Here is a 21,057-nt window from a genome sequence, read left to right as displayed (position 1 = left end):
TGTGGTTACAATGGAAAGCTACAACACTGTACGGTGAGGGACCTGCACCTGCACAGTTAAACAAGACGTGAATAAAACATGAATGTGTGGAAAAAACACACCTGAATTCCGTTATGATTGTTCTCACAGTGCTCGCATGGCCTGTGATCGGATATGTATCAGATTTAGGACCAGATATAAAAGCTGGATTTCTATATCCACACTACTCTGCGTCACCTGAGAGCAAAAAACTTGACTCAGATATTGCCTTATATCTCAATCTTCTGAAGCTAAATCTATGAGGATCCATGAATCGAGCTGCCTTTTTAAAACTGAACCACAAATCCAGTTTATATGAACACAGTCACTCTTGGAATAAGACTGGTATGGGCATGTATAATCGGACAGGTTAAAGACAAAGTATCCTGACATTCAAATGATAACAATAGCAAATGATCTGTTCCTTTAACAGCAATGACCACACTGAAAACATTACAGAGGCGAGATCCCACAGAGCACGCTGAGTGGGTAAATCTGGTGAAGAGACAAATAAGACACGAGACACTGAGGCATGGATGGTGGAGAAGGGAGACAGAAGAAGGAGGGGAGGGACGGCAATCATTAGCTCAAAAAACCCTGCAGTGAGGCTGTGTGCCGCAGAACCACAAGCCCGACGGTACAGACGGAGAGAAAGAGGTGACCCATGGAGCAGACGAGGGCGGGTTGAAAGAGAGAAATAGCAGGGGGGACAAAAGGGAGAAAAGAGAAATATGTCACATAAAAATGGCTCACTTTTCCTCTAGAAAAAAAAAATACTCCCTTGTAGGACATCAAACTTAAGTGACGCAATGAAGACTGAACTGAGAGTAGAAGATTAAATTAATCTTCCGTACCTCAGTCTTTATCAGCACTTCTCTGACTTTGCTCTGTTGGCTGATCGGCCGACAGAGGAGTGTCACGGCTGTCACACCACATCTGATTTCAGCTCGGCACCTGTCCTGAGAGCTGATGACACCCACATTATTACCAATTTCCATCACAAAGCAACTTTTGTGTTGGTGAGTGCGACCAGGGATTATTCACAAGTAACGACATTGTTGGGCTGACAGACAAAACACACGCATGCTCTGTGGTCTGTGGAATAGAATAAGAATCCAACTGCACAAAAAACAGCATTTCCAGCCTGCTGTTGTCAAACAAAAAGTGCTGTTGAGCTGTTTTTCACAGTGAGTGCGGCAGAACGAGCATATGCCTGTGTTTCCTCATTAGTCTGCAGAGGCACAGGGCCTTGAAGTACAGAGCTAGACAAAGGCTGGATTCTTTTATACAGCGGAGAGCCCTGTGGCCCAAAGACAAACAGGACTAGAGCGATGAGGATGGAGTACAGAGGAGAGGACAAAGAGTAAAGTCTGACTCTGGATAACAGCACACTAAAATTGTCTATTAAAGCTTTTCAGTGACACAGCAGTAAAAATAGAGTAAATAGCATTCAATCCGATTAAATGCTGGTAAACCTTTGGAGGAAAATCTTCCCAAACAACATATTTTTCGCTGCATAAAATCCCTAAACTAAAATGAAGCTACAAAGACATCAGCAAAAGCAACTCCTCCTTGTTCTAAATGTGTATGTTTGAATACCATTGAGTAAATACGGCAGAAAATGCATTACAGTCATATCACAAAATCAAATTTCTGTGCCTTCCATTAGCAGCTGTCTGCAAAGCTGCGACTGAGCATGCTATGGTCCCAAAACAAAAACATTAGGGCTGTTACACAACAGAAATTGCTCAGCACAAAATGTGTCTCATTAAAAAACATAACCCAATATCAACGAAGGCTGTTACGCTGTCCTGCTTACAGTAAATGCTGAGCCTGATATAACATAGCAATTAAAATTCTGTTTGATACCAAATTGTGCTCCCAAACTTTTGAGGTCAGCGTTTGAAGAAGCCCTTATCTGATTAACTCTCTGGCTTGAGGTGTTGCATCACTCCTGTGCATCATAACTGCAGGTTACAAACACCCTTTATTATCTGTAATTGATCAAAGCTTAACACGACTCAGTTTTTCCCCCCGTTTAAACAAGCTCTCCGAGACTTTCCCTTTCGCAATCCACACCAAGAGTTGCACTGCACCGTGTTAACTCATTTATGAGGCCACTGAAGTATATAAATATCACCAACAAGCTGTGCAATCTGTTTGCATTACTATGGCTGTAGGCTATTTCCTGTTAAAGTGAACCTTGGCCTGATAGGGGAGGAAGGATCATCAACAGTGCTCTGCTCTTGTCCACTTCTCTTATTAGCAGACCAGTCACCACAGGAATATATCACTCCAGCAGGACGTTTAATATTCATGTTTCCAGGTGGAGCATAACCTCAGGCCCCTCTCTGTTTCCCTTTGTCACACAATACATCCCAGACAGCACAATGGAGGGCTCAGCAGACTGCTACCGACACACTGACAGACTGCTTGCCTGCTCTCCATCCAGCCCACACACACATACACAGACACACACACAAAGAGACACTGGGGAATATGAGAGGGCCATTTGGTGAGGCAAATCCAAACAAGCTCTGCAACCGCATTTAGTGGCCTTTGCAGGCATCTTGATGTGATAGTGCAACAAATTGAGAACGTGTTTATGTGTATGAGCTTGTGTTTTAATGAGAGCATGGCCAAAGAGTCATGTTGCATCTCATCTTCAGCTAAGCTCTGTCATGAATCCCAATAAGCTAATGTAAAGCATAATTTCCCAGTAATACCCCGCTGGTATATCAGAGCTGTGTGTGAGACAGAAATGACACACAAGGGTGAAGATTAAAGACCACATCCAAAGGCATCAACAGAGCAGCAGCCCTTCGCAACCTTGACATGATGCACCAGCTCTTTCATTATCATCAAGACGTGACTGATGAAGTATAGCTGGCAAGTGGCTGCTCCCACATGTCAAATCCCCACAAGAGATTGGAGAGGGCTGCAAGCCGGGGCTGCCCTGCCCTGCTGTCTAGATAGACGCTTCAGTGATGTAATCCTTAATCGCAAGCAGCCATGCGCCACAGGTTCAGCCAATCGTGATGCTGGTGCGCAGTGATGCTGGTAAACACAAGTGACGTTCTCCTGAGGTTACTCCTCATGAAACATTCAGGCCTAGCACACATTTTAATCATTCATATGAAGCATAGCAACAGTGTGTCTGCCGCCATGAGCGCTGAACACACACACACCTGCATGCAGACACACACAGAGGTGTGCATTCTTCCAAACCTGGCACACTGCATGTCTAGCAGACCTGGTGCACGACACCACTGAAGGTCCTGACAGTGTAAAGTCAGCAAGGACCTGCAGTCACAAGGGATGTTTTTAGTGTCACATGGACACTGGAGCTAAAACTGTAATAACTATAAATAAAACACTTTTGCTCTGAGCATTCACTGATGAAGATGTTGAGTACAACAAACCTCCGAAAATAAAAACAGTTAAAATAAATTGCACTTAGAGCTGGGTAGCAAAACTTTATTCTTTTTTTATGTATCAACTGAAAGCGGCGAGATGTAGCCATAGCCCTGAGTACACATGCCGCGTTTTTTGTGCCCTATAATCCATTGTATTCAACGCAGATGCTGGAAGGTGCGCTTAATAGCAAGAGCAACGCTGCTGCGCGTTCCTATGCGCCTTTTATAAAGGACGAGACAGTTTCACCCTGATATAAACAAAGTTCAAATTCTGTAACACAACACACTCCGCATGTCATATGACAACAAACAACCAATCACACCTGCTAAAAATCTTCCCTTTCTCCTGTAAACACAAGTCGATGATGAATATGGAGAACAAGTTGATTATTTTAGTGCAGGGCGACCCAGAGCTTTACATCTGTCACACAGACAACATTTTAGCCCTAAAACAAACTTAAATATATATAGCAAGCTTTATAAACACTGCACACGCACAAAACGAGGCCTGAAAGAGGCATATGCCACTTCCCACGTTAAAGTTGTGATCTATACAAACAGACTTGATGGGAGAAACTTTGCTTATGAACATTTCTGAGACAGGAAATTGGTGATGCAAATGGTGAGGTAGAAGCCCAAATGTAGAAATTGTCAAATATTTTTTTTGGTGCACACCATTTATGGCTTTTGTCTGTACGTAAATTTTTAGTATGGATCCTACGCATTGTTTTATAAATAAGACCCCAGCTCTGCACTCAGGATTTCTGGTGAATAGGCTATAATATGGAGTTAGTTATGGTCGCTTGGCAACCTCAGACACAACCTGCCTCTAATTCCTTGAAAGTTGACACAGAGCAAGCACGAGAGTAGCACCCAGCACCCAACCATGTGTCTTCCAGGCGGATGAAAACGCAGCATGTGTGATGGCCCTAAGGTATCAAAGAAGTATCATTTTGGTACAGGCCTATTTCACAGCAGACATTTTAACATACCGTACTGGGAAAAGCGCAGGTGTTACTAATAACATTAACTCTGTTCTACTTAAGTGTCCCAGTAAACCATGACAGTGTGACAATGAGCCTGTAGGCACATTACCAGGACCCTGAAACTGAAGCAGCTAAATGGAATTCAGCCATCATTAATTCTATTTACACCTGTGCTTTTCATACTGTGACTTCTTAAAAAGGGTCTTTTAGTAACAAAACTTGGATATCGTATCTGCACTAGTATCTAAATGCTGAAATGATACCCTGCCCTATATGCACTTGCCAATTTTCCAACACAACACACATGTGAGTTTCAACAGCAGGCACAGAAAATCTACGATGATAATGACATCACAGGAGGTACAAGGCTGAATGTGTGTCAGGGGAACAGTAGGACAGTCCCGAGAAGATCGTCTTGGTTGGCGTGGGCATGGCATTAGTCACCTCACCACCACTTCCCTCCAATGGCATTCAGGAAATAAATTACCTTCCTGTGAGCGCTAACGGCCGAGTCTTTGTCAGGGCCTTTGGAAGGGGGAATCCTGACCAGTGAGTGATCTCACATTTTGTCAGGGTAACTGTGGAGTCACCGTAGCAACAGCTGAGACCCTGGCACTGTGCTTCAAAGTAAAGCACCCCTCACACACAGACTCCCATCCCCCGGCACTCTCCTCACCAAGATTTCAGCACACATCGGGAGAACTTGTCCAGCACTGATTTTGGACACAGCAGTGGTGAAAGAGTAAGCAGTCCTGCACTTACTCTTTTGCTATCTTAGAACAGACCCCATTTTCTTATATTTTTACTTTGGGGTTGATAAGTGAGCTGAAAGCTGGTGGTTGTGGTTCCCTCAAACAAAACAGTTATTAGAACACCAAGGGAAATCACAGGTTTCACAGGGTGCACGCTATAATTAACTCTGTATGTGGAGTGGGCCAGATCACTGTGCTGACAGCCATTCAATAAATCCGTAATTAATTAGAAGCACAACGACAAAACACCGGGGGTTTTCAAAATGCATATCAGATTTTAATGGAGGAGAAAATAAGTGCAATCTACATCCCGCATCATCTTTATAAGTATCTAAAGAAATAATAAGCAAAAGCATGGCAAAATGCAAACTGTCAGACACAACAGGACTCGGGTGGAAGCAAGCTTAAACACACCCTACTCTTTCTATTAAAAAATAGCTGCTCAAAAAGTCGAACAATCCTTTCAGAGATAAACAATGGTTTCCCTGTATCTGTAGACACTGTCTTTCTCGCTCTCTTTCTGCCTCTTCCCCCAACACAAAACTAACAATACCTTTTCAATAGTTTCACTGTGACAACAGGCTACAGACACTTTAAGAATGGAGATCCAGAAGAAATATCGGCAACTGAATGTGTAACAGTGGCATATTTGGGGCTTCTTTATATACACAAGCTGAGAGATGAAACTTTTAAGGCAAACTGGGGACAAACAACCTGCATTTAGATGTCTTAGACTCATCAATATTGCATCTGACAGAGCTAAATTAGAATAGTGTTTGAGTTGCGTCAGCAGCAGAACCAAAAACACTGAGGGTGTATGCTTTATTCTTAGTTGGTGAACCACTTGGTTTTGTCTCTGATTAACTAGATGGTATTTACTTTTAAATTTGGTTGATCTGTTAATCTCTTATTCAGACATGACACAAATGTGAGGCAATGCTTAAGTCTGACTCTCTGCTGCAACACTGCATTAAAATCACAGAGCAGAAGAGGCCTGAGGGCAACAGAGGATTTCAGGCACTTCCATCAACCTGCGACTAGATGAGAGCTAAATCTACAGGGCTACGTAATGATGAGCGCTCACTTTTTTCTCCTCCAAACATAGTGGAAAGATCCATAATTCATCAAAGCAAAACTTAAGTTCATGCATTATGGCTGCTGCTGCTCTAAAAAGATGGGACACATTTTCTGCCCTTCTTCTGAAAGCTCTCAATGCTCAGCTATGGTGCACGCATATTTTGTGTTTCTAATTTCTGGTTTCTGCTGAAGGTGGTTTTATAAGTGCAGACACCGTGGGGATGACCCTGTCATTGAGGAAGTTGATACCTGGTTCAATGTCGGAGAAAGGAAGAGGCTAGCAAAAGTCAGGGGCAAATCTGAATTTGGAGCCATTAAAACAGTTTAGGGAAACGATCAGAGTGTAACGGAAAAAGGTACAGGAGGAATAAATTCTCAGCTCAGTGGAAAGAGGATAGGAAGGTGAAAAAGTGAAAGGGGGAAAGAGGGAGATCATGTGAGACTGAGAATATATGACCTAGTTATGCCTCTTACTTTGCATTTCCTAGTCTATGTGTCCCTGGTATCCTGGGTGATTTTGCTTTTTGGCAGGCCAGAAGCCTGCAGGGAAGATAGGGCAAAGTTTGAACTAAAAGAGGAATACGCTTCAGCGGTGTGCCCAGTCAGGTGGATTAGCCCTCAGCCTCCCACGGCCAGGTTAGACAGAAAGATAGTCAGGATGCCAGACAGTCACAGCAGAGCCGGAGCACTCTCCTCTTTCACTCCACTCCCCTTCTTCCAGCCTGCTGACGTCAGCCACCCAGACCACACGACTCTGCTGCAAACAACACACCTGCTGGCTTCACAGTCCATCTGGCCCAGCTCCATCTCTGGCCCAGCTCTCCAAGCAGAAACGCAGGTCTGTTTACAACCTGGGCACACAGTCACGATCCTACAGTAATTGCAGTATCTATTTCACGCTTGCTTGTGGGAGAAAAGAGGAGCGACTGTGTTATAGCCTCCCTCTGATATCAGATATCCAAGTGACAAGAATCATGCATGTCTTCTTAATGTTCCATTGCAGGTTGAATGTGCCCCTGTATGCTGTGGAGCGGTTTTAATGCGTCCACATGTTGCTGACTAGTTGGAGAATTCTCTGAGGATTTCCTCACACCTTTTTCCTACAACTGTACAGCATCCACAAAGGGAACGATTTTGTGTTGTAATTGATGTGACAGGCCCTCTCACCTACTTTTTATGAAATCAGCATGAATTGAAAACTGCAAAATCATCAAAGCAATGCTTGTAGTGGTGAGACAAAAGGCAGAGAGAGAGAGACGTTTTTAATATCAGGGCCTTGTTCTGTTTTCATCTTTACAAGCTGTCTCCGCTGACAATATCAATAGTTTGTTTTCCACAGTGGTAAATGATGATTTTATAAAGGAAAATGTCTTACATTTACACAGTAACGCAGTGGTCACTAAACAATAACATTAAAAATATGTTGTGCGAATCTGCAAGAGCCACACTGTGTAACTTGGTAGGCATGTTCTCCAGAGCAGCAAAGGGATACCCTGTGTGCATTATTGATGTCAGAGGTTCAAGGGAAACTGCATGAGCAGCAACACTAACTGATGATAATTAATACCAACAAGCAACACTGCCTCAAGCAAAGACACAAACTGACACATTGGAAAAATAATCCTGCCTTTCTGTCATGAATTTCAGTAATTTGCTTTTGACATTCCATCAACCAGAGCTTGAGGGAGCTGCCATATCTGTCATACAAAGCTCTCTGAAAGCTAAATTCACTCACTGGCAATAATGGGTTACGTGAGGGAAATACATCAGCCTTATGATATATGAAATGACAACAATAACTCGCCATGATTCTATTCAGGGTCTATATTGTCTCTTGGTAGGCACCAGCAGTGGGACATGCAGGCACTTGCTTGTTGTCCCTCTGCTCACACACTCGCTATTTCTGTCTGCCAGGTCAGACACAATTGCATCGTTATTCAGTGCCCTGCGGAGTGGATAAACTGTGGTCGACAGGTGACTAACCTGAATGGTGCACGTATATTCCGTATCATCCAGCAGTCTGACGGTGCAGCTGTATTCCCGCTCAAGATTCCTGATGCTGCCACTCATGAATCGGCTCAACATCTTCTCAGAGAATCGCTGCTCTGCGTCTAGGACCAGAACAATAAACTCAACACCAAGCGTGCAAGTGAATGTCACATTGACCACAATCCCCGGCCCCCTAAACGACCAGCAGCCACAGATTCAGCCGCCGAAGCTTGCACCATTGTTGTCCCGTTAAGTTCTCGTGCAGTGGGCCCATGCTAAAAGGCAGAATCCAAGGATGCCTGCATCCAGATCCAGAGGCAGCTCAGCCCTGTTGTGTGTCTGTGGTAGAGCCGAGGATTATCTCTCACCATTCACCGCTGCCACTTGAGCAAGCGGGCGGGTCCCAATGAAAACTGACGTCAAAGTGAACCAACGGGAGCGTGTGGTGTTTTCTCTGCGCTTTAATGTCCAATATTGTTTTGTCTTATGTCGCAATTTACCCCGACACAGCAACCAATGACTCCTTGACTCCTATGTGTGAAATATCCTCCACAGACTTACAATTAAATGTAGTGTCGTATATTATTTATGTTGCAAAACTGGTGGGTGATGACTGCAGTGCCTTAAACCACAGCTGTAATGATAAAATGCATCAAAGTGGATGATTATAAAATAGTAAATGCAGTGAGGAGCTCCATAAGCAACACCTAAGTGAACACCATCTTTACACTCTGTGACAATACCATAGCAGATTGAGCTAAAATCTATGGCCTCGGGTATCATAGCACTCCAGGGGGGTTGTTTAAATGTACTATATAGTTTTGTCAAACTTGAGTAAGCCATCTTGAAAGGGGGACAAGACGTTATATATCATACTTAGGGCATATCTGGCGACTATTGAATGTATTCTACTGCCACCTGTAGGCCAGGCATTGTTAGTGCGCTTTAAGCAGCCATCAAAGCCCATCAGTGGCCACCTTGTATGATTAATATGAAGAGGACCCTCTGTGGTGTCCTGAGTTGGTGGGAGACCTCTAAGAAAATCAACAGTGGTGTAATTGAACTATTATTGAACTTCCGCTTATGACTCACATCAGAGTTGACGACATCTTTATCAAAAGGAAACCGTTATTTTAGGGCAGTCTGCATAACAGTAAACCACATTTCACATAAAATAGTTATAACTGTGTGTCGACGTTGGGAATATCATAATAACTAAATAACTCACAATGCCAAAAGAACTGTCCCCATGGTGTAGAGTGCTGCCGTGACCCGGATTCGAACCGGGGTTGCTGCGGCCACAACGCAGAGTACTAACCACTATACGATCACGGCGAGCTAGCGGAGACTGATAGACCATTGCCATATTTTTTCTATAAGAAAATAAACAGCCACGTGAGTAGTAATATTATTCATATAGCGGTGTTACCGAATAAACACAACATTATTCTGTAACATTAGAGACTAAAGTGAGCAAATAAAGCAAGAAAGGAACCGTTTAGAATTCCAACGTAAACGGTCACTGTTACGAGAGTTTAGCTAACAACCGTTACTAACTTAGCCAACATTAGCTAACGTTAGGTTAACTGCTGGATCGAAATTGCGACTTGTATTGCGCCAATTGGATATTTTCGAAATGTAAATATCAACACTGTTCCTAAATTGTCGTTAGTAATACCTTCTAGTATTTCGTGTCGTTTTTATTCGACGTAACGGTAACGCAGACGCTGACTTGCAACTTACTTTGCTAACTGCTAAAACTTGCCGCATCTTAAACGTTAGCCAACGTACGTTAGCGTCACTGTGTGTAACTTAAGTTCATTCATCCAAGCTACAAGACTACACTGAAACATCCACTGGAAATGTTAAGTAACGTTATCGTATTTCTTTTTGCTTACTTACCATAACTAATCTTGCCATATCGTCTCTGTTAATTTTTGTCTTGTAATGAAGGAAGTAATTTCACTCTTTAGTAATGCAATTGTTCACCAACTCTCAGTCAGCAGCATCAATACTGTCTATTCAGGCACAAACTTTGTAATGCATTGAAGCAGAGTAATTCGACATTATAACAGAATGACACGTTTCAAAACACTGACAAGCAAAATAATGATGAAAGTAGTGGTTTTTATTAGATAAATTCTAAACAGTAAAGGTCTTAATGTGATAAATTAGGCTAGCCAGCTTGCCACTGAGGAAAAAAGTGATACATTTTTAAGTATTATACAATTTATGATTACATCAGTGGTTGGCAAAAGTGAGTGTTAATGTCTCTTCAGTGTTGAGCTAAGAATTGAAGGCTGGAAACACCACCCAAACACAAACCTCTGTCTGTCATTCATTCATTCAGTCACTCACTCATTTATCTATCACCACCAATCAACCAGACAAGTAAGATGCATAATCAGCTAGTGAGTAATTCCCGCTCACATCATTAAAAAGCATCAAAGTAGTATTTACAACAGGACCAGAAAGGGCTAATGGCGAAGACTGAAGTCTTGCAGTTCATTTTCATCATTCTCTTCAGGTTCGTTGCTCCTTGTGACCGCAACTTTGGGGCCACACTCTGCCTTCCTGGTGAAAGGGCCACATGGACCAGCCTGAGTCTGACGCAGCCATGGTTTGCTGCGTGGTATGTTGCCCATACTTTGAGCAGAAGCACCTTCTTGTTTCTTGGCTGTCGTTGCATGATTCCTCCTGTGCAATTTACAGGATGCCACCAGAGGCTTTCCTATGTCCACCTGTTGGCTCTCTGTCTGGCGCAGCTTACTGTCCGTGTGAGTATAGTGTAGATCCACCTTGATGACCAGTGACTCCTAACAGAGGCAAATGAGAGACAAAAGTTCACATTTATTGTACAGTACTGTAAAGACTTGCTCTGTTTTTGCTTTAAAAATATAACACTCAATAGGAAAATAATCAGGAGACATAATTAACTGCATACCGTGAGCTTTTGAAGAGCACAAAGCCGCAGAGTTGAGTCTTGGTTTTCAGAATTCCTAAATAGTAGAGAGTCCATATCCTCTGACCTGCCAGGGCCGGAAAATATGTCTTCCATTGGCTATGGATTCAAAGCATAAAAGAGTCTGTCAGCATCATCACACTTTAAAGCAACTTTATCAAAATCTTTTAGAGGTACACTCCCATAAACATGTCCTACATTTACACTGGCCTAGCACTAACTCACTGCTGGAAATGGACTAGATGCATACATCAATCAGCCACTAGATGTCAGTATGGCCTAAAATTCGCCATTCAAAAGCATGCATGTATTACATTTGGAGAAGTACAGCAGATTAATATCTACTTCCTGCTGTGTCTTTGCCTGTGGCTGCAGCAGGCTGGAAGTCTATATATGGGCAGAACTTCCTCAGACATGTGAAACGTGGGGGTGAATGGTCATCACTAAGAAGTTCCTGCTGGCTCATGGAAAGTGACTGACTTCTACTGTGAGCAATGTGGAATTTATGATGTAGGTACAACTTGCAGTTTTTAAACCCAATATTGAATTTAGTACCTCTTAAATGAGAAAGTAAGACTTAAGTGAAGTCAAGGCATTTGTGCTGACATGTCTTTTTTATGTACATTTACTCAGCAGTGGAAGTCGTGCCCAGATCTTTCACTTCGATAAAAGTTGTGATACTACATTGTAAAAAATACTGTGTCACAAGTAAATGCTGCATTCAACATCTTACTCAAGTAAAAGCACAAAAGTGTTAGCATCAAAATATACTTAAAGTACCAAAATATAAAGTACTCATTATGCAGAATGGCCCATTACAGATTCATATTATATTACTGAATTATAATTAGTGATACATTAATATGATAAACACTTTAATGTCGCTGCTGACAAAGGTGGAACTAATTTTATGAGTTTTTAAACTGCTAGGTAGTTTGATCTATACTCATACATCACCATTTACTAGATTATATTATTTTGTATTAATATTCTGAATCTGCAAAGTAACTAAAGTAATCAAAAACATTTAGAGAAGTACAAAAAATACATTATTTTCCTCCAAAAGTAGAAACAGAAGTATAAAGTAGCACACAATAGAAATACTCAAATAAAAAATATTTTAAGGTGCTTGCTTAAAGTACAGTATTTGAGTAAATGTACTCAGTTACATTCCACCACTACATTAACTTTTGACCTACAGTGTATTTTGTCTGTGGATGTGTGTATTAAAACCCAAACTGCAATAGTCCTATAGATATGGGAATAAAAATTGACAGGACTGCTTAAAGTAAAGATAAATATTTACAGGTATGCTGCTCAGGGTGACAGTGCAGTCCTGGGTTCTGGGGCCTGTCGTCTTTATGGTGGCAAAAGCCACCAAGACGTTAGAGAACAGGGCTGAGAAGCTCACTTCCACTTCTACTCCGCAAACAAATAGCAGCCGCTTCCTCCGTGGTAACTCTGAAAAGAGATATGAAAAAGGTTCAAGAAAAATGATGACTAACATGCTCTGAAACTGTTTCACATTGACTGTACTTTTTTGTATTATTATAGAATTAAATTACTGATTTGACCAAACCTTTAATTAACCACATTAGGGGACTTTCAGCCTCACTAATAATTTAAGCCGCAGACTTTCTATCTTTGATCTTGTCTGATGGAGACGGAGGAGATTTTCAGATTAGTTCAATGGTTCCATTTTCAAAGTGGTGAGGTAAATTTGAGGAAGTCAAGGTGTCAAAAGCCAACTTCCTTCCATCAAATAGGAAAATAAGTCTTTGTAACGTGAACCAGTTCTCTGTTTTGATTTATCACAAAAAGAAAATGAGTAGCGTTCTTGAATGGTGCTGAAACTATCACATTATCCACACCTTCTGCACTTGGTTTGTCACACACTGTAGTGTAGGAGGTGTGGGCAAGGGTAAACAATTTCTCTCTCTCTCTCTCTCTCTCTCTCTCTCTCTCTCTCTCTCACGCTCAAGGTGATAACAGATCAAGAAATGGAAATATGGTTTCATTAGATTTGACCTAGAATTCAGTAAACATGTAGGTTTCTGGAGACTCACCATTTGCTTGTCTCCAGCAGGCATCACGCAGGTGTAGCTCCCTTGTGTGGCCAGTGGTCCGAACCGGATCAGCGAGGGATCGTGGTTCCTTCAGGGTGTGTTTGATCTCCACCTGCTGCTTGCCTGTGATGAGAGGGTCTTTGCCTAGATCTGGTGTAAAGTGACGGAGAAAAGAACAGGTGAATATGATACCAGCACCAAAATTTCCAGGGTGTTTTTAGCATATTTTACTCATTTCACTTTGGCCATTACTAAGAAAATCACCTCTTCATTACACACTAAAACCTTTATAAAATATTTTCCAACTACACAAGCCAGTGTACTCATACTCTTTGGCTCTTGGGGCCATGCCTGAGTTTTGCAATAGCAGGGAGAAATATTAATCAGATCCACATGGCTGGCTTTGAGGAACTTAGGGAAATTTTAAAAACTTAGATAATATGAAAGTTAATATTCACAGTAATTGACCTGACTAAATGAGTTTTGGAAAACCTTGTCACAAGATTCACTACACCCATACATAAGCATCAGGTAAAAGGTTAACAGGGTGAAAAGGCTGACCAGCATGTTCAAATGATTCAATATAGATTTATGCTTGTCTTTCGAGAAGATTTGGCATCAGGAATATTTGGGGCGAGCTGTCTTCACTACGAGCAGCTCATCATCGACAGCTCTTTTTCCATCTCTAAATAAGTCCCAGACAAGATGAGCAGATATCAAAAACAGAGGCTTGAGAACTTCTAGGTTAATGTCCATATTGTGGCTCTCAATTTCAAATGGAAAGTACAAAGAGGGAAAAGTAAAAAAGGATAAAATCGAGTGTAAAAAAAGGTTAATTTGTTCTTCTAAATATGTCGATACACACACATACACACACACAAACAGAGTGCTGTCAGCAGGGCGTCCTGTGCAGACATCAGAGCAGTGGCAGGGGGGTGCCCAAACGGCAGAGCAGCTGTCTTGCACTCTGCAGCTCTCAGGTTTCTTGCTGTTCTCATGCCAACAGTGTGAATTTCCAGAGAATGAGGTCACATGCTAATGCTACCTTGAAAAATTACTCTACCAGAGGCCCATCAGACAGACAAACACGCTATCAAGATGCGACAACTTGATTAACTTCCCTACCCCCCACTCAGTCACACCTACACTTTCAAGTCCTGAGTAAACAACACTAAAATGAGTTGCCAAGAGTATAAAACTTGTCTGTGGTCCATCCAACCAGCGCACTCAAGGACAACCTGTTCCCTTTAGATCTATTTACCCTCAAATCTGCCAGAACAGTCAACCTGAATGGATAAAGTAGGGTTGCGCAATGAATTCAAACATCATCACAATCGCATTATCGCCAAGTTCAATACCCAAATCGCAGGAGCTGCAAATTTTTGGAAACAGTTAAAATGTGTCACAACATGCCCTGATGCTACAGAGATGCTTGAGCCTACAAATCATATTCCAGACAATAAAAGAACATGCTTGTTTGGTACAGACCCCCAGCAAAAATCACATCATTGTCATCATCTAAAATCTCAATATATATCAAAATAGTCACAATATGATATATGTTATATGAAACTTACCCTCAGACACCTGCTCTAAGACGTGTGTGACTTTGTCCGTCTGTAGGATGTGAGCGTTCAAGTACTTAGTGAAGATTCCAGTACTTTTGCCCCCATCCTGGACCTCAAACGCCTCAGCATCTTCACATCTGCATTGATTAATAAAGGGTTAGGGTAGGGATTACAGAGCAGCAAAAGATTTACTTATGCATATATTTATTCTTTTACATTTGTAATTAAATATTTATAAAACTGGGGCACCGGTGGCTTAGTGGTAGAGCAGGCGCCCCATGTACAAGGCTGTTGCCGCAGCGGCCCGGGCTCGACTCCAGCCTGTGGCCCTTTGCTGCATGTCACTCCCTCTCTCTCTCCCCCTTTGACGCTTGTCTGTCCTATCCATTAAAGGCTAAAAAGCCCCAAAAATATCTTTAAAAAAATAATAATAATATTTATAAAACTAATAAAATGTACTTACGTGGCATAACCATAAACAGTGTTCCCACTGGGTCCCAGTGGCATGATGCCTGAAGGTATGCTATCCTGGTTGTACCTGTAGAAAGTAACATACACAAAGGCTTACATTAGAGGAGTCACTATCTCATACAGTTCTGAATGAGAAGGCTTCCGGGTCATGATTCTATCAGTGGCAATGAGTGTATGAATATGTGAACAGACCAAATAAATCTTGGGCTAGCCTGCTTAAACAGAAACAAAGTCATAATACTTAACATGGAATTAGAGATTTGGGAGGATAAAACATTTTGACAAGTTTTAGTTGTCACTTATAATTATAGAAATCTGACAATAATAGAACCAAAGAAGAAGTCAACAAGTTTTTTTTTTCTATAATTAAAATACCAATTTTAACAGAACAGTAAAAAGCTTAGGGGAAACCCACCAAGGAAAAGAAAATATCAGAAGCATTAGCCCTAAAGCGTGGTGGAAAATCCCTGGGCCCACATAGGTTCCTGGTGGACTGGTATAAGGCTACTAAAAATAAGCTCACTCCATACCTGGTTAAAGCCTATGATTACAGTTTGAACACTGCCCACCATTTACCAGAAACAATTTCATTAGACAACATCTGTTTGATTTTGAGGAAAAAAGGAACCAGTGTCTTACAGGCCTGTATCAGTCTCTAATGTAAATGTAAAGACTTTGGCTAAGGTCTTGACTTTGAGGCTTGAACCACAAATATCAATGTAGGTAAAACCTGGTCACACAGGCTTTAAAAACTTTAAAGTAGGTGCAAAATTCAATGACTGAGTGGCACTGCTGTATTTGTCAGATGAAAAATGAACCTACGCAGAAGTACCAAATATGACAGCTCCTCAAATGGCCACCTGAGGCAGGCTCCAAGACTGAGTCAATCCTCATAGACACCCATGTTAAAATGCCATACTTAACAGCAGATATAAACATGTTTATTGCCTGGTGCAAAGTTGGTTTGGTAACGTAACAATGGCGCAATTTATTAAATATTTATAACACAGTATAATCATCAGTTCACAAAAAAAATGTGTAAAGCCGATCCCATCCGATTCAATACCGTCTTCTCTTAGTAAAAACAGAAATTAATTATTGCACCTACCATTTTCTACAGGTATCCAGAAGGATCACACTCAGTGCCGTCCGTCTTTGCTGCATGCTGAGCATGACCCTCTGCACACAGACACAGTTTTCAGTTCGGTACGGTTGTGGAGCGTCAACAGCTACCAAGTAATTCCTCCCAGCACGCTCATATCCATGACCCGCATAGTAGAAAAGGCCTGTTAAGAGTGATAAAATACAAGACCATAAGAACTATAGTCATCACATTTTTTGCAATGTTTGTTGCTGCATAGAGAAAGGTCACACTGGGGCTATGTTTCAAAATATGTTCAGGCATGCTTTCTCAATGTTCTGTCGTTGATTTGTTATTAGCAAGAGAGAGTAGAGAATAGTGACAGGCTGTATCATTCTGATACACCATGACTGTTCTTTTATCACTGCTTTTATTTCATCATCAACATCATTTTACATTACAAATCTATCAGTAATGTCCTCTTGTGTATCTGTCTGCTATTTAATATAACAATAGTGGCCTAGTTCCCTTGAGCAATATGACTAGTTGTTGAAACTATGCTCTAGTTATTAATAGCTGAATGTTGTCATACACTACAACGCCATCTTTGTTTTTTGTTTTAACACTGTGTACATCAGTTGAATGTCTGACTGTGAATGACCCTCTTTAAACACTATATAAATCCCTCTCAAAGTGTTGCAGACATACAGGAAGTGTCACACATAGCATACAAAGTTAAAAACACCTCCGCTTTTTTTTACTCCTTATCTGCCCACACAGCCAAGCATTACACTTAAAGCAAGACACTTTATTACAAATCACCCAGGGATTTGTGACCCATGACACGTGGACAACAGATAAGAGCCGCAGAGCACAAGAGAGGAAGTTACAATGTCATATTCGAGATTCCACAAATATGTTGTAATTACTATGTCAGCACTTCTCTGAGAGCAACAGTTGAAATCATCAATCAAATGACAGATGTAGCCGATTCTGGAAAAAAACAAAACTGTACTCACCATAAACTCCTCTGTCAAGGAGCTGAATGAACTTGTCGATAGCAGCCAGCATCTCCTCCCTGGTGAGATCCAGCAGGGAAACCACCCTGAAGCCAAGCTGCTGCAGAAGGTTGGCCAGCTCATGTACATCCATGATCGGGGCCATCAAGTCAGGGTGGTGGGTGTAATTTAGGTTGCCGATAAGTAGGGCAACTTTATCAGTGGCTAAAAGAAAGATCAAAGAAAAAGTCTAATTATAGTAACATCAGGAAATTCTCATATATACCCTGGTAGTTTCTGTGGCGGCACACTAAAAATAGCATGGGTTGACATTAAAGTATCTTTCCATTAAAAACGTACCTGTGGGCACAGCAGGAGGAAGCTGATCCGTTTGTACTAGAAGATATAAAAGAAGAGAAGTCATTTTTTAAAAACAAAAATCTGATTTAAAGTACTATAAATCTGTCCATAGGACACATACAGGGCAGTACTATTTAACAACATGACAACTGTTTTTTGGGATCCGCACTGTACATGCCACAACATAAGTTAAGAACAGGAGAAACACTGCAAGAACTAGTTTCACTTTACATCACTTTCCTGTTGTGTGTCTAAGGCTCGGATCAAGCACTATTTGGAGTCTAACTTCCTTTTTAGTTTGTAGAAATGGGAAAGTACCTTCAGCATAATGGAAATAACTTTAAGTCTAGTCTTTAAATGCTAAATCAGTGGAATGAGGGGAGTGTTTAAAAACACATATTTTCTTAATAGCCACTTCATTGGAAATGACCGAAGTAAAGTCTGAGGGAAATATCTTGATAAAACTGGGAACAGACAGACTTTAACTGAGCTGATAAAAGTAGTTTCAGTTATGACTTACCAATGTCAACATCAACTGGCTCAGTCCATGTCTCTTGAAGCACGTTAGATATGCAGCACAGGTATGATCCTGCGTGCTCGGCTGTTGCGCGCTCAATCTGCAGGTACAGCAATAGATTATATTCCTACCATTGTTTGTCTTCCTGGCTTTCTCCTCACATGTACGATTAATCAACCCTAAATCAAAACATTGGTAAAATATTAACCAAACTGTTTTAATGGTTGGTAAAGGATGCGTGATTCACAGCCAGTTAGATGACAGTAAATTTAGCACAGTGTAAACAATCAGTGTCAGCACTAAGATAAGTAAACACTCTGTCCTTCGTTACCTGCAGCGTACCACTAGTCTCCAGCAGCTGCTGTCCATTTCTGTACCACTGATAGTGTGGAGTGGGCATGCCAAAGGCAACGCAGCGGAGAGTGAGCTTGCTACCATGTCGTACCGTCTGGGGTTTAGGGTTAACAGCGATGTGTGGCTCACCCTGCCAGTGTACTGGCAAACCTGGTGATGTGTGAAAAGAAAGTGATAGAGACTCACACCCACAGTAACAAACAATGCACAAATACTGATTCATTGCCAGCTGACACTCAGAGGCTGGAGGATGACATAATGCATACCTGATTTATCAATGTCTAACACCTTCACTTTCACCCAGTCACTGAAGACGCAGTTACAAAAGTGGTCATTCACTCGGCACACGTAGAGCTGGGTTTTTATAGCTGTGATGGTCAAGTCTGCTTCAGTGCCTCCAGGCACCTTGAAAACAAAACAAAAGAAACTAAATTTCATGGCAGTAGAAAAGATTTAGAACAGTGCAAGACTGTCAGACACCATCTCGATATGACGTTTAGCTTGTTTCAGTCATCATTTTACATAGCTTTATTCAAACCAGTAGTTTCACATCGAGACAGCTGTGCACCAGAATAGACATGTACAGTACAAACACAGACAACTGTTACATATAGCAGACACTATTTCCACATCAAAGTAAACAGTAACGTGCCATTCAAAATGCTGTTTTAACACCCTCAAAAGAAGTAAAATATTTAAGATATTTAAGTTTCTTTATGGTAACTCATACACATAGGCTGATCTCAAGTCAAATCCACATACCTGCTCATCATCAGTGAACCACTGGTAGTGAAGGGTGTCTGTTCCCTCAGCCCGGACGCTCAGTGTCACCCTGTGGTTCACAGGTACACACACAGAAACAGGATGGCGCACTATGACAATTTCTGAAACAAATCAAGAGCGAATTTCAGGCATCTGAAATCACAGGTGTGGTATCTATTTCAGAAAAGTCACAGCATGTGGTGAGGTGAGGAGACACATAGAAAACACCTACCGCTGATCATTATTCGACAGGGTTTGTTGCGGGATCCAGTCATCAATGCATTTTCTTCTTATACCTATAGGAAGTTAAATAGTTTTAAACTAGTTTAAAATTAGTACTTTTTCATAACTATAAATTGAATCGACCCGAAATATAAAGATCACAAAATGAAAAACATGATGTCAGCGTGATGTCTAGCCTCAGCCATTAACTTCTCATATCTGGTGAACTGAACACGCAGTGAACAATACTGTAGGTTTAGTTAGAAATGTTTCTGATTCACACATTAAAATCCAAAGTGTTCACAACCCATAAACACACACGTGTTACTGCATACCTGCCGTCAGCCTCCGACGAGTTGCGCAGCTGTCGGACCTCAGCCACTATATGTTTTCCTTTCCTCAATCTTCATAACTTAAATTATGTCGAGAAAAGTCTTCCCCTTCCCGGAACGATACAGCGTACACACACATTACCGTAAAGCGTCTAATGTGGAAGCATCCGATAAACCATACAGTGTCTTTCACCTGTGGAACACTGAGGAAATATAGATATCAAGTTTGATTTTAAGATAATGATATGCATTTGATTCAAAAACATCCAAACAGACGAACACTGCACCGTAAAAGTCGGTGTGAATCGTGTAAGGGAGATGCAAGTGAGCCACTTTTTCAGACATTACGGTAACAAGCAATCTTGCCTCTTTTCAGGTGTTGTACAATCACAGGCTGAGGTAATTGAGTTTCGGGGGTTAAAACAGGACAAACTCACTGTATTTTCACTGACATAGAGAAACCACATGATATTCTAGATTTGGCATGATTGGGGTTAAATTGATTGCAAGCAGATGAAATAAAAATATCAGCACCAGAAAATGAATTCTTCTATTGGCTTATGTGCTCAATAAACAGCCTTTGACATCAATAAAGTGTCCCACATTACAGTATATGAACTTCCCACTGTAAATTCACATGCATAATGTGTGTATGAAATGTGGAGCACATTTTTAATGTGTCTTACTGTAGAAGGGTAACAACATTTAAATGCAGCATATGTCTAGATCCCTCAAAGAACATATATTAAAGTATTTGAATAAAATGTATTCAAATAATATGTTCATTTATGTTTAATTTGTTTACTTTTTGTATATAGTTCAGTATGTAAATGAACATTTATAATATTTAACATCCCATTCACATATCAGATATATATGTATTTGGCATTTTTATAAAAGGGTGTTTAAAGGTTTATGTTTAAAGGTTTAAATAAAGATATTAGCTTGATGTGCAGGTGTTTTTTGTTTGATTATGTTTGTTTGTTCAAGCTCTGTTTAACCAGAAAAGCTTAGAATCTCATTTTCAAGAGTGTCTTTGCAAATATAAAAGAATGAGTTGCAAGCAAATTAGTTTCACATAGAAAATGACTACTATGAAATTTCTAATAAAAGTGTATAAAAGATC

At 41.1% G+C, this 21,057-nt stretch overlaps 2 protein-coding genes and 1 non-coding gene across 5 annotated transcripts in view; all 3 read right to left on the bottom strand.

The window, feature by feature from the left end:
• The window catches only part of frmd5a (FERM domain containing 5a), a 90,692-nt gene extending 82,085 nt beyond the window's left edge, over positions 1–8,607 (bottom strand). For all 3 annotated transcript variants that reach the window (XM_033633948.2, XM_078168347.1, XM_033633944.2), the window contains exon 1: positions 8,233–8,607. In XM_033633948.2, the coding sequence (XP_033489839.2) occupies positions 8,233–8,334 (102 nt within the window). In that variant the 5' untranslated portion in view covers positions 8,335–8,607. The remainder of the gene's footprint in view (positions 1–8,232) is intronic.
• Positions 8,608–9,501: 894 nt separating this feature from the next.
• trnah-gug (transfer RNA histidin (anticodon GUG)) lies at positions 9,502–9,573 on the bottom strand. Its single transcript has one exon. It is a non-coding gene; the product is annotated as a tRNA-His (tRNA).
• Positions 9,574–10,345: 772 nt separating this feature from the next.
• malt3 (MALT paracaspase 3) lies at positions 10,346–20,062 on the bottom strand. The gene is made up of 15 exons (XM_078168346.1): positions 19,935–20,062; positions 19,610–19,673; positions 19,378–19,499; positions 18,882–19,020; positions 18,599–18,765; positions 18,265–18,367; positions 17,745–17,780; positions 17,406–17,609; positions 16,414–16,591; positions 15,298–15,372; positions 14,844–14,971; positions 13,267–13,416; positions 12,507–12,661; positions 11,183–11,299; positions 10,346–11,054 (listed from the first exon to the last, which is right to left on the bottom strand). The coding sequence occupies exons 2-15, from the start codon at positions 19,650–19,652 to the stop codon at positions 10,716–10,718; spliced, it is 1,956 nt and encodes a 651-aa protein (XP_078024472.1). The 5' UTR covers positions 19,653–19,673; positions 19,935–20,062; the 3' UTR covers positions 10,346–10,715.
• Between the last annotated feature and the right edge of the window lie 995 nt (positions 20,063–21,057).

Source organism: Epinephelus lanceolatus, chromosome 5 (assembly GCF_041903045.1).
Source record: "Epinephelus lanceolatus isolate andai-2023 chromosome 5, ASM4190304v1, whole genome shotgun sequence".
Lineage (NCBI taxonomy): Eukaryota > Metazoa > Chordata > Actinopteri > Perciformes > Serranidae > Epinephelus > Epinephelus lanceolatus.
The sequence above is the reverse complement of the archived record's forward strand: the minus strand, read 5'-3'. Positions and strand labels throughout refer to the sequence as shown.

Excerpts from the sequence above, each read along its gene's own strand:
- malt3 (XM_078168346.1), bottom strand. The coding sequence starts at position 19,652 with ATGACTGGATCCCGCAACAAACCCTGTCGAATAATGATCAGCG. Across the intron at positions 17,610-17,744 it reads TCCTCCTGCTGTGCCCACAG|CCACTGATAAAGTTGCCCTA; the intron begins GTACGTTTTTAA and ends TCTTTCTTTTAG. Across the intron at positions 13,417-14,843 it reads CTTAGAGCAGGTGTCTGAGG|ATCTAGGCAAAGACCCTCTC; the intron begins GTAAGTTTCATA and ends ACTTTACACCAG.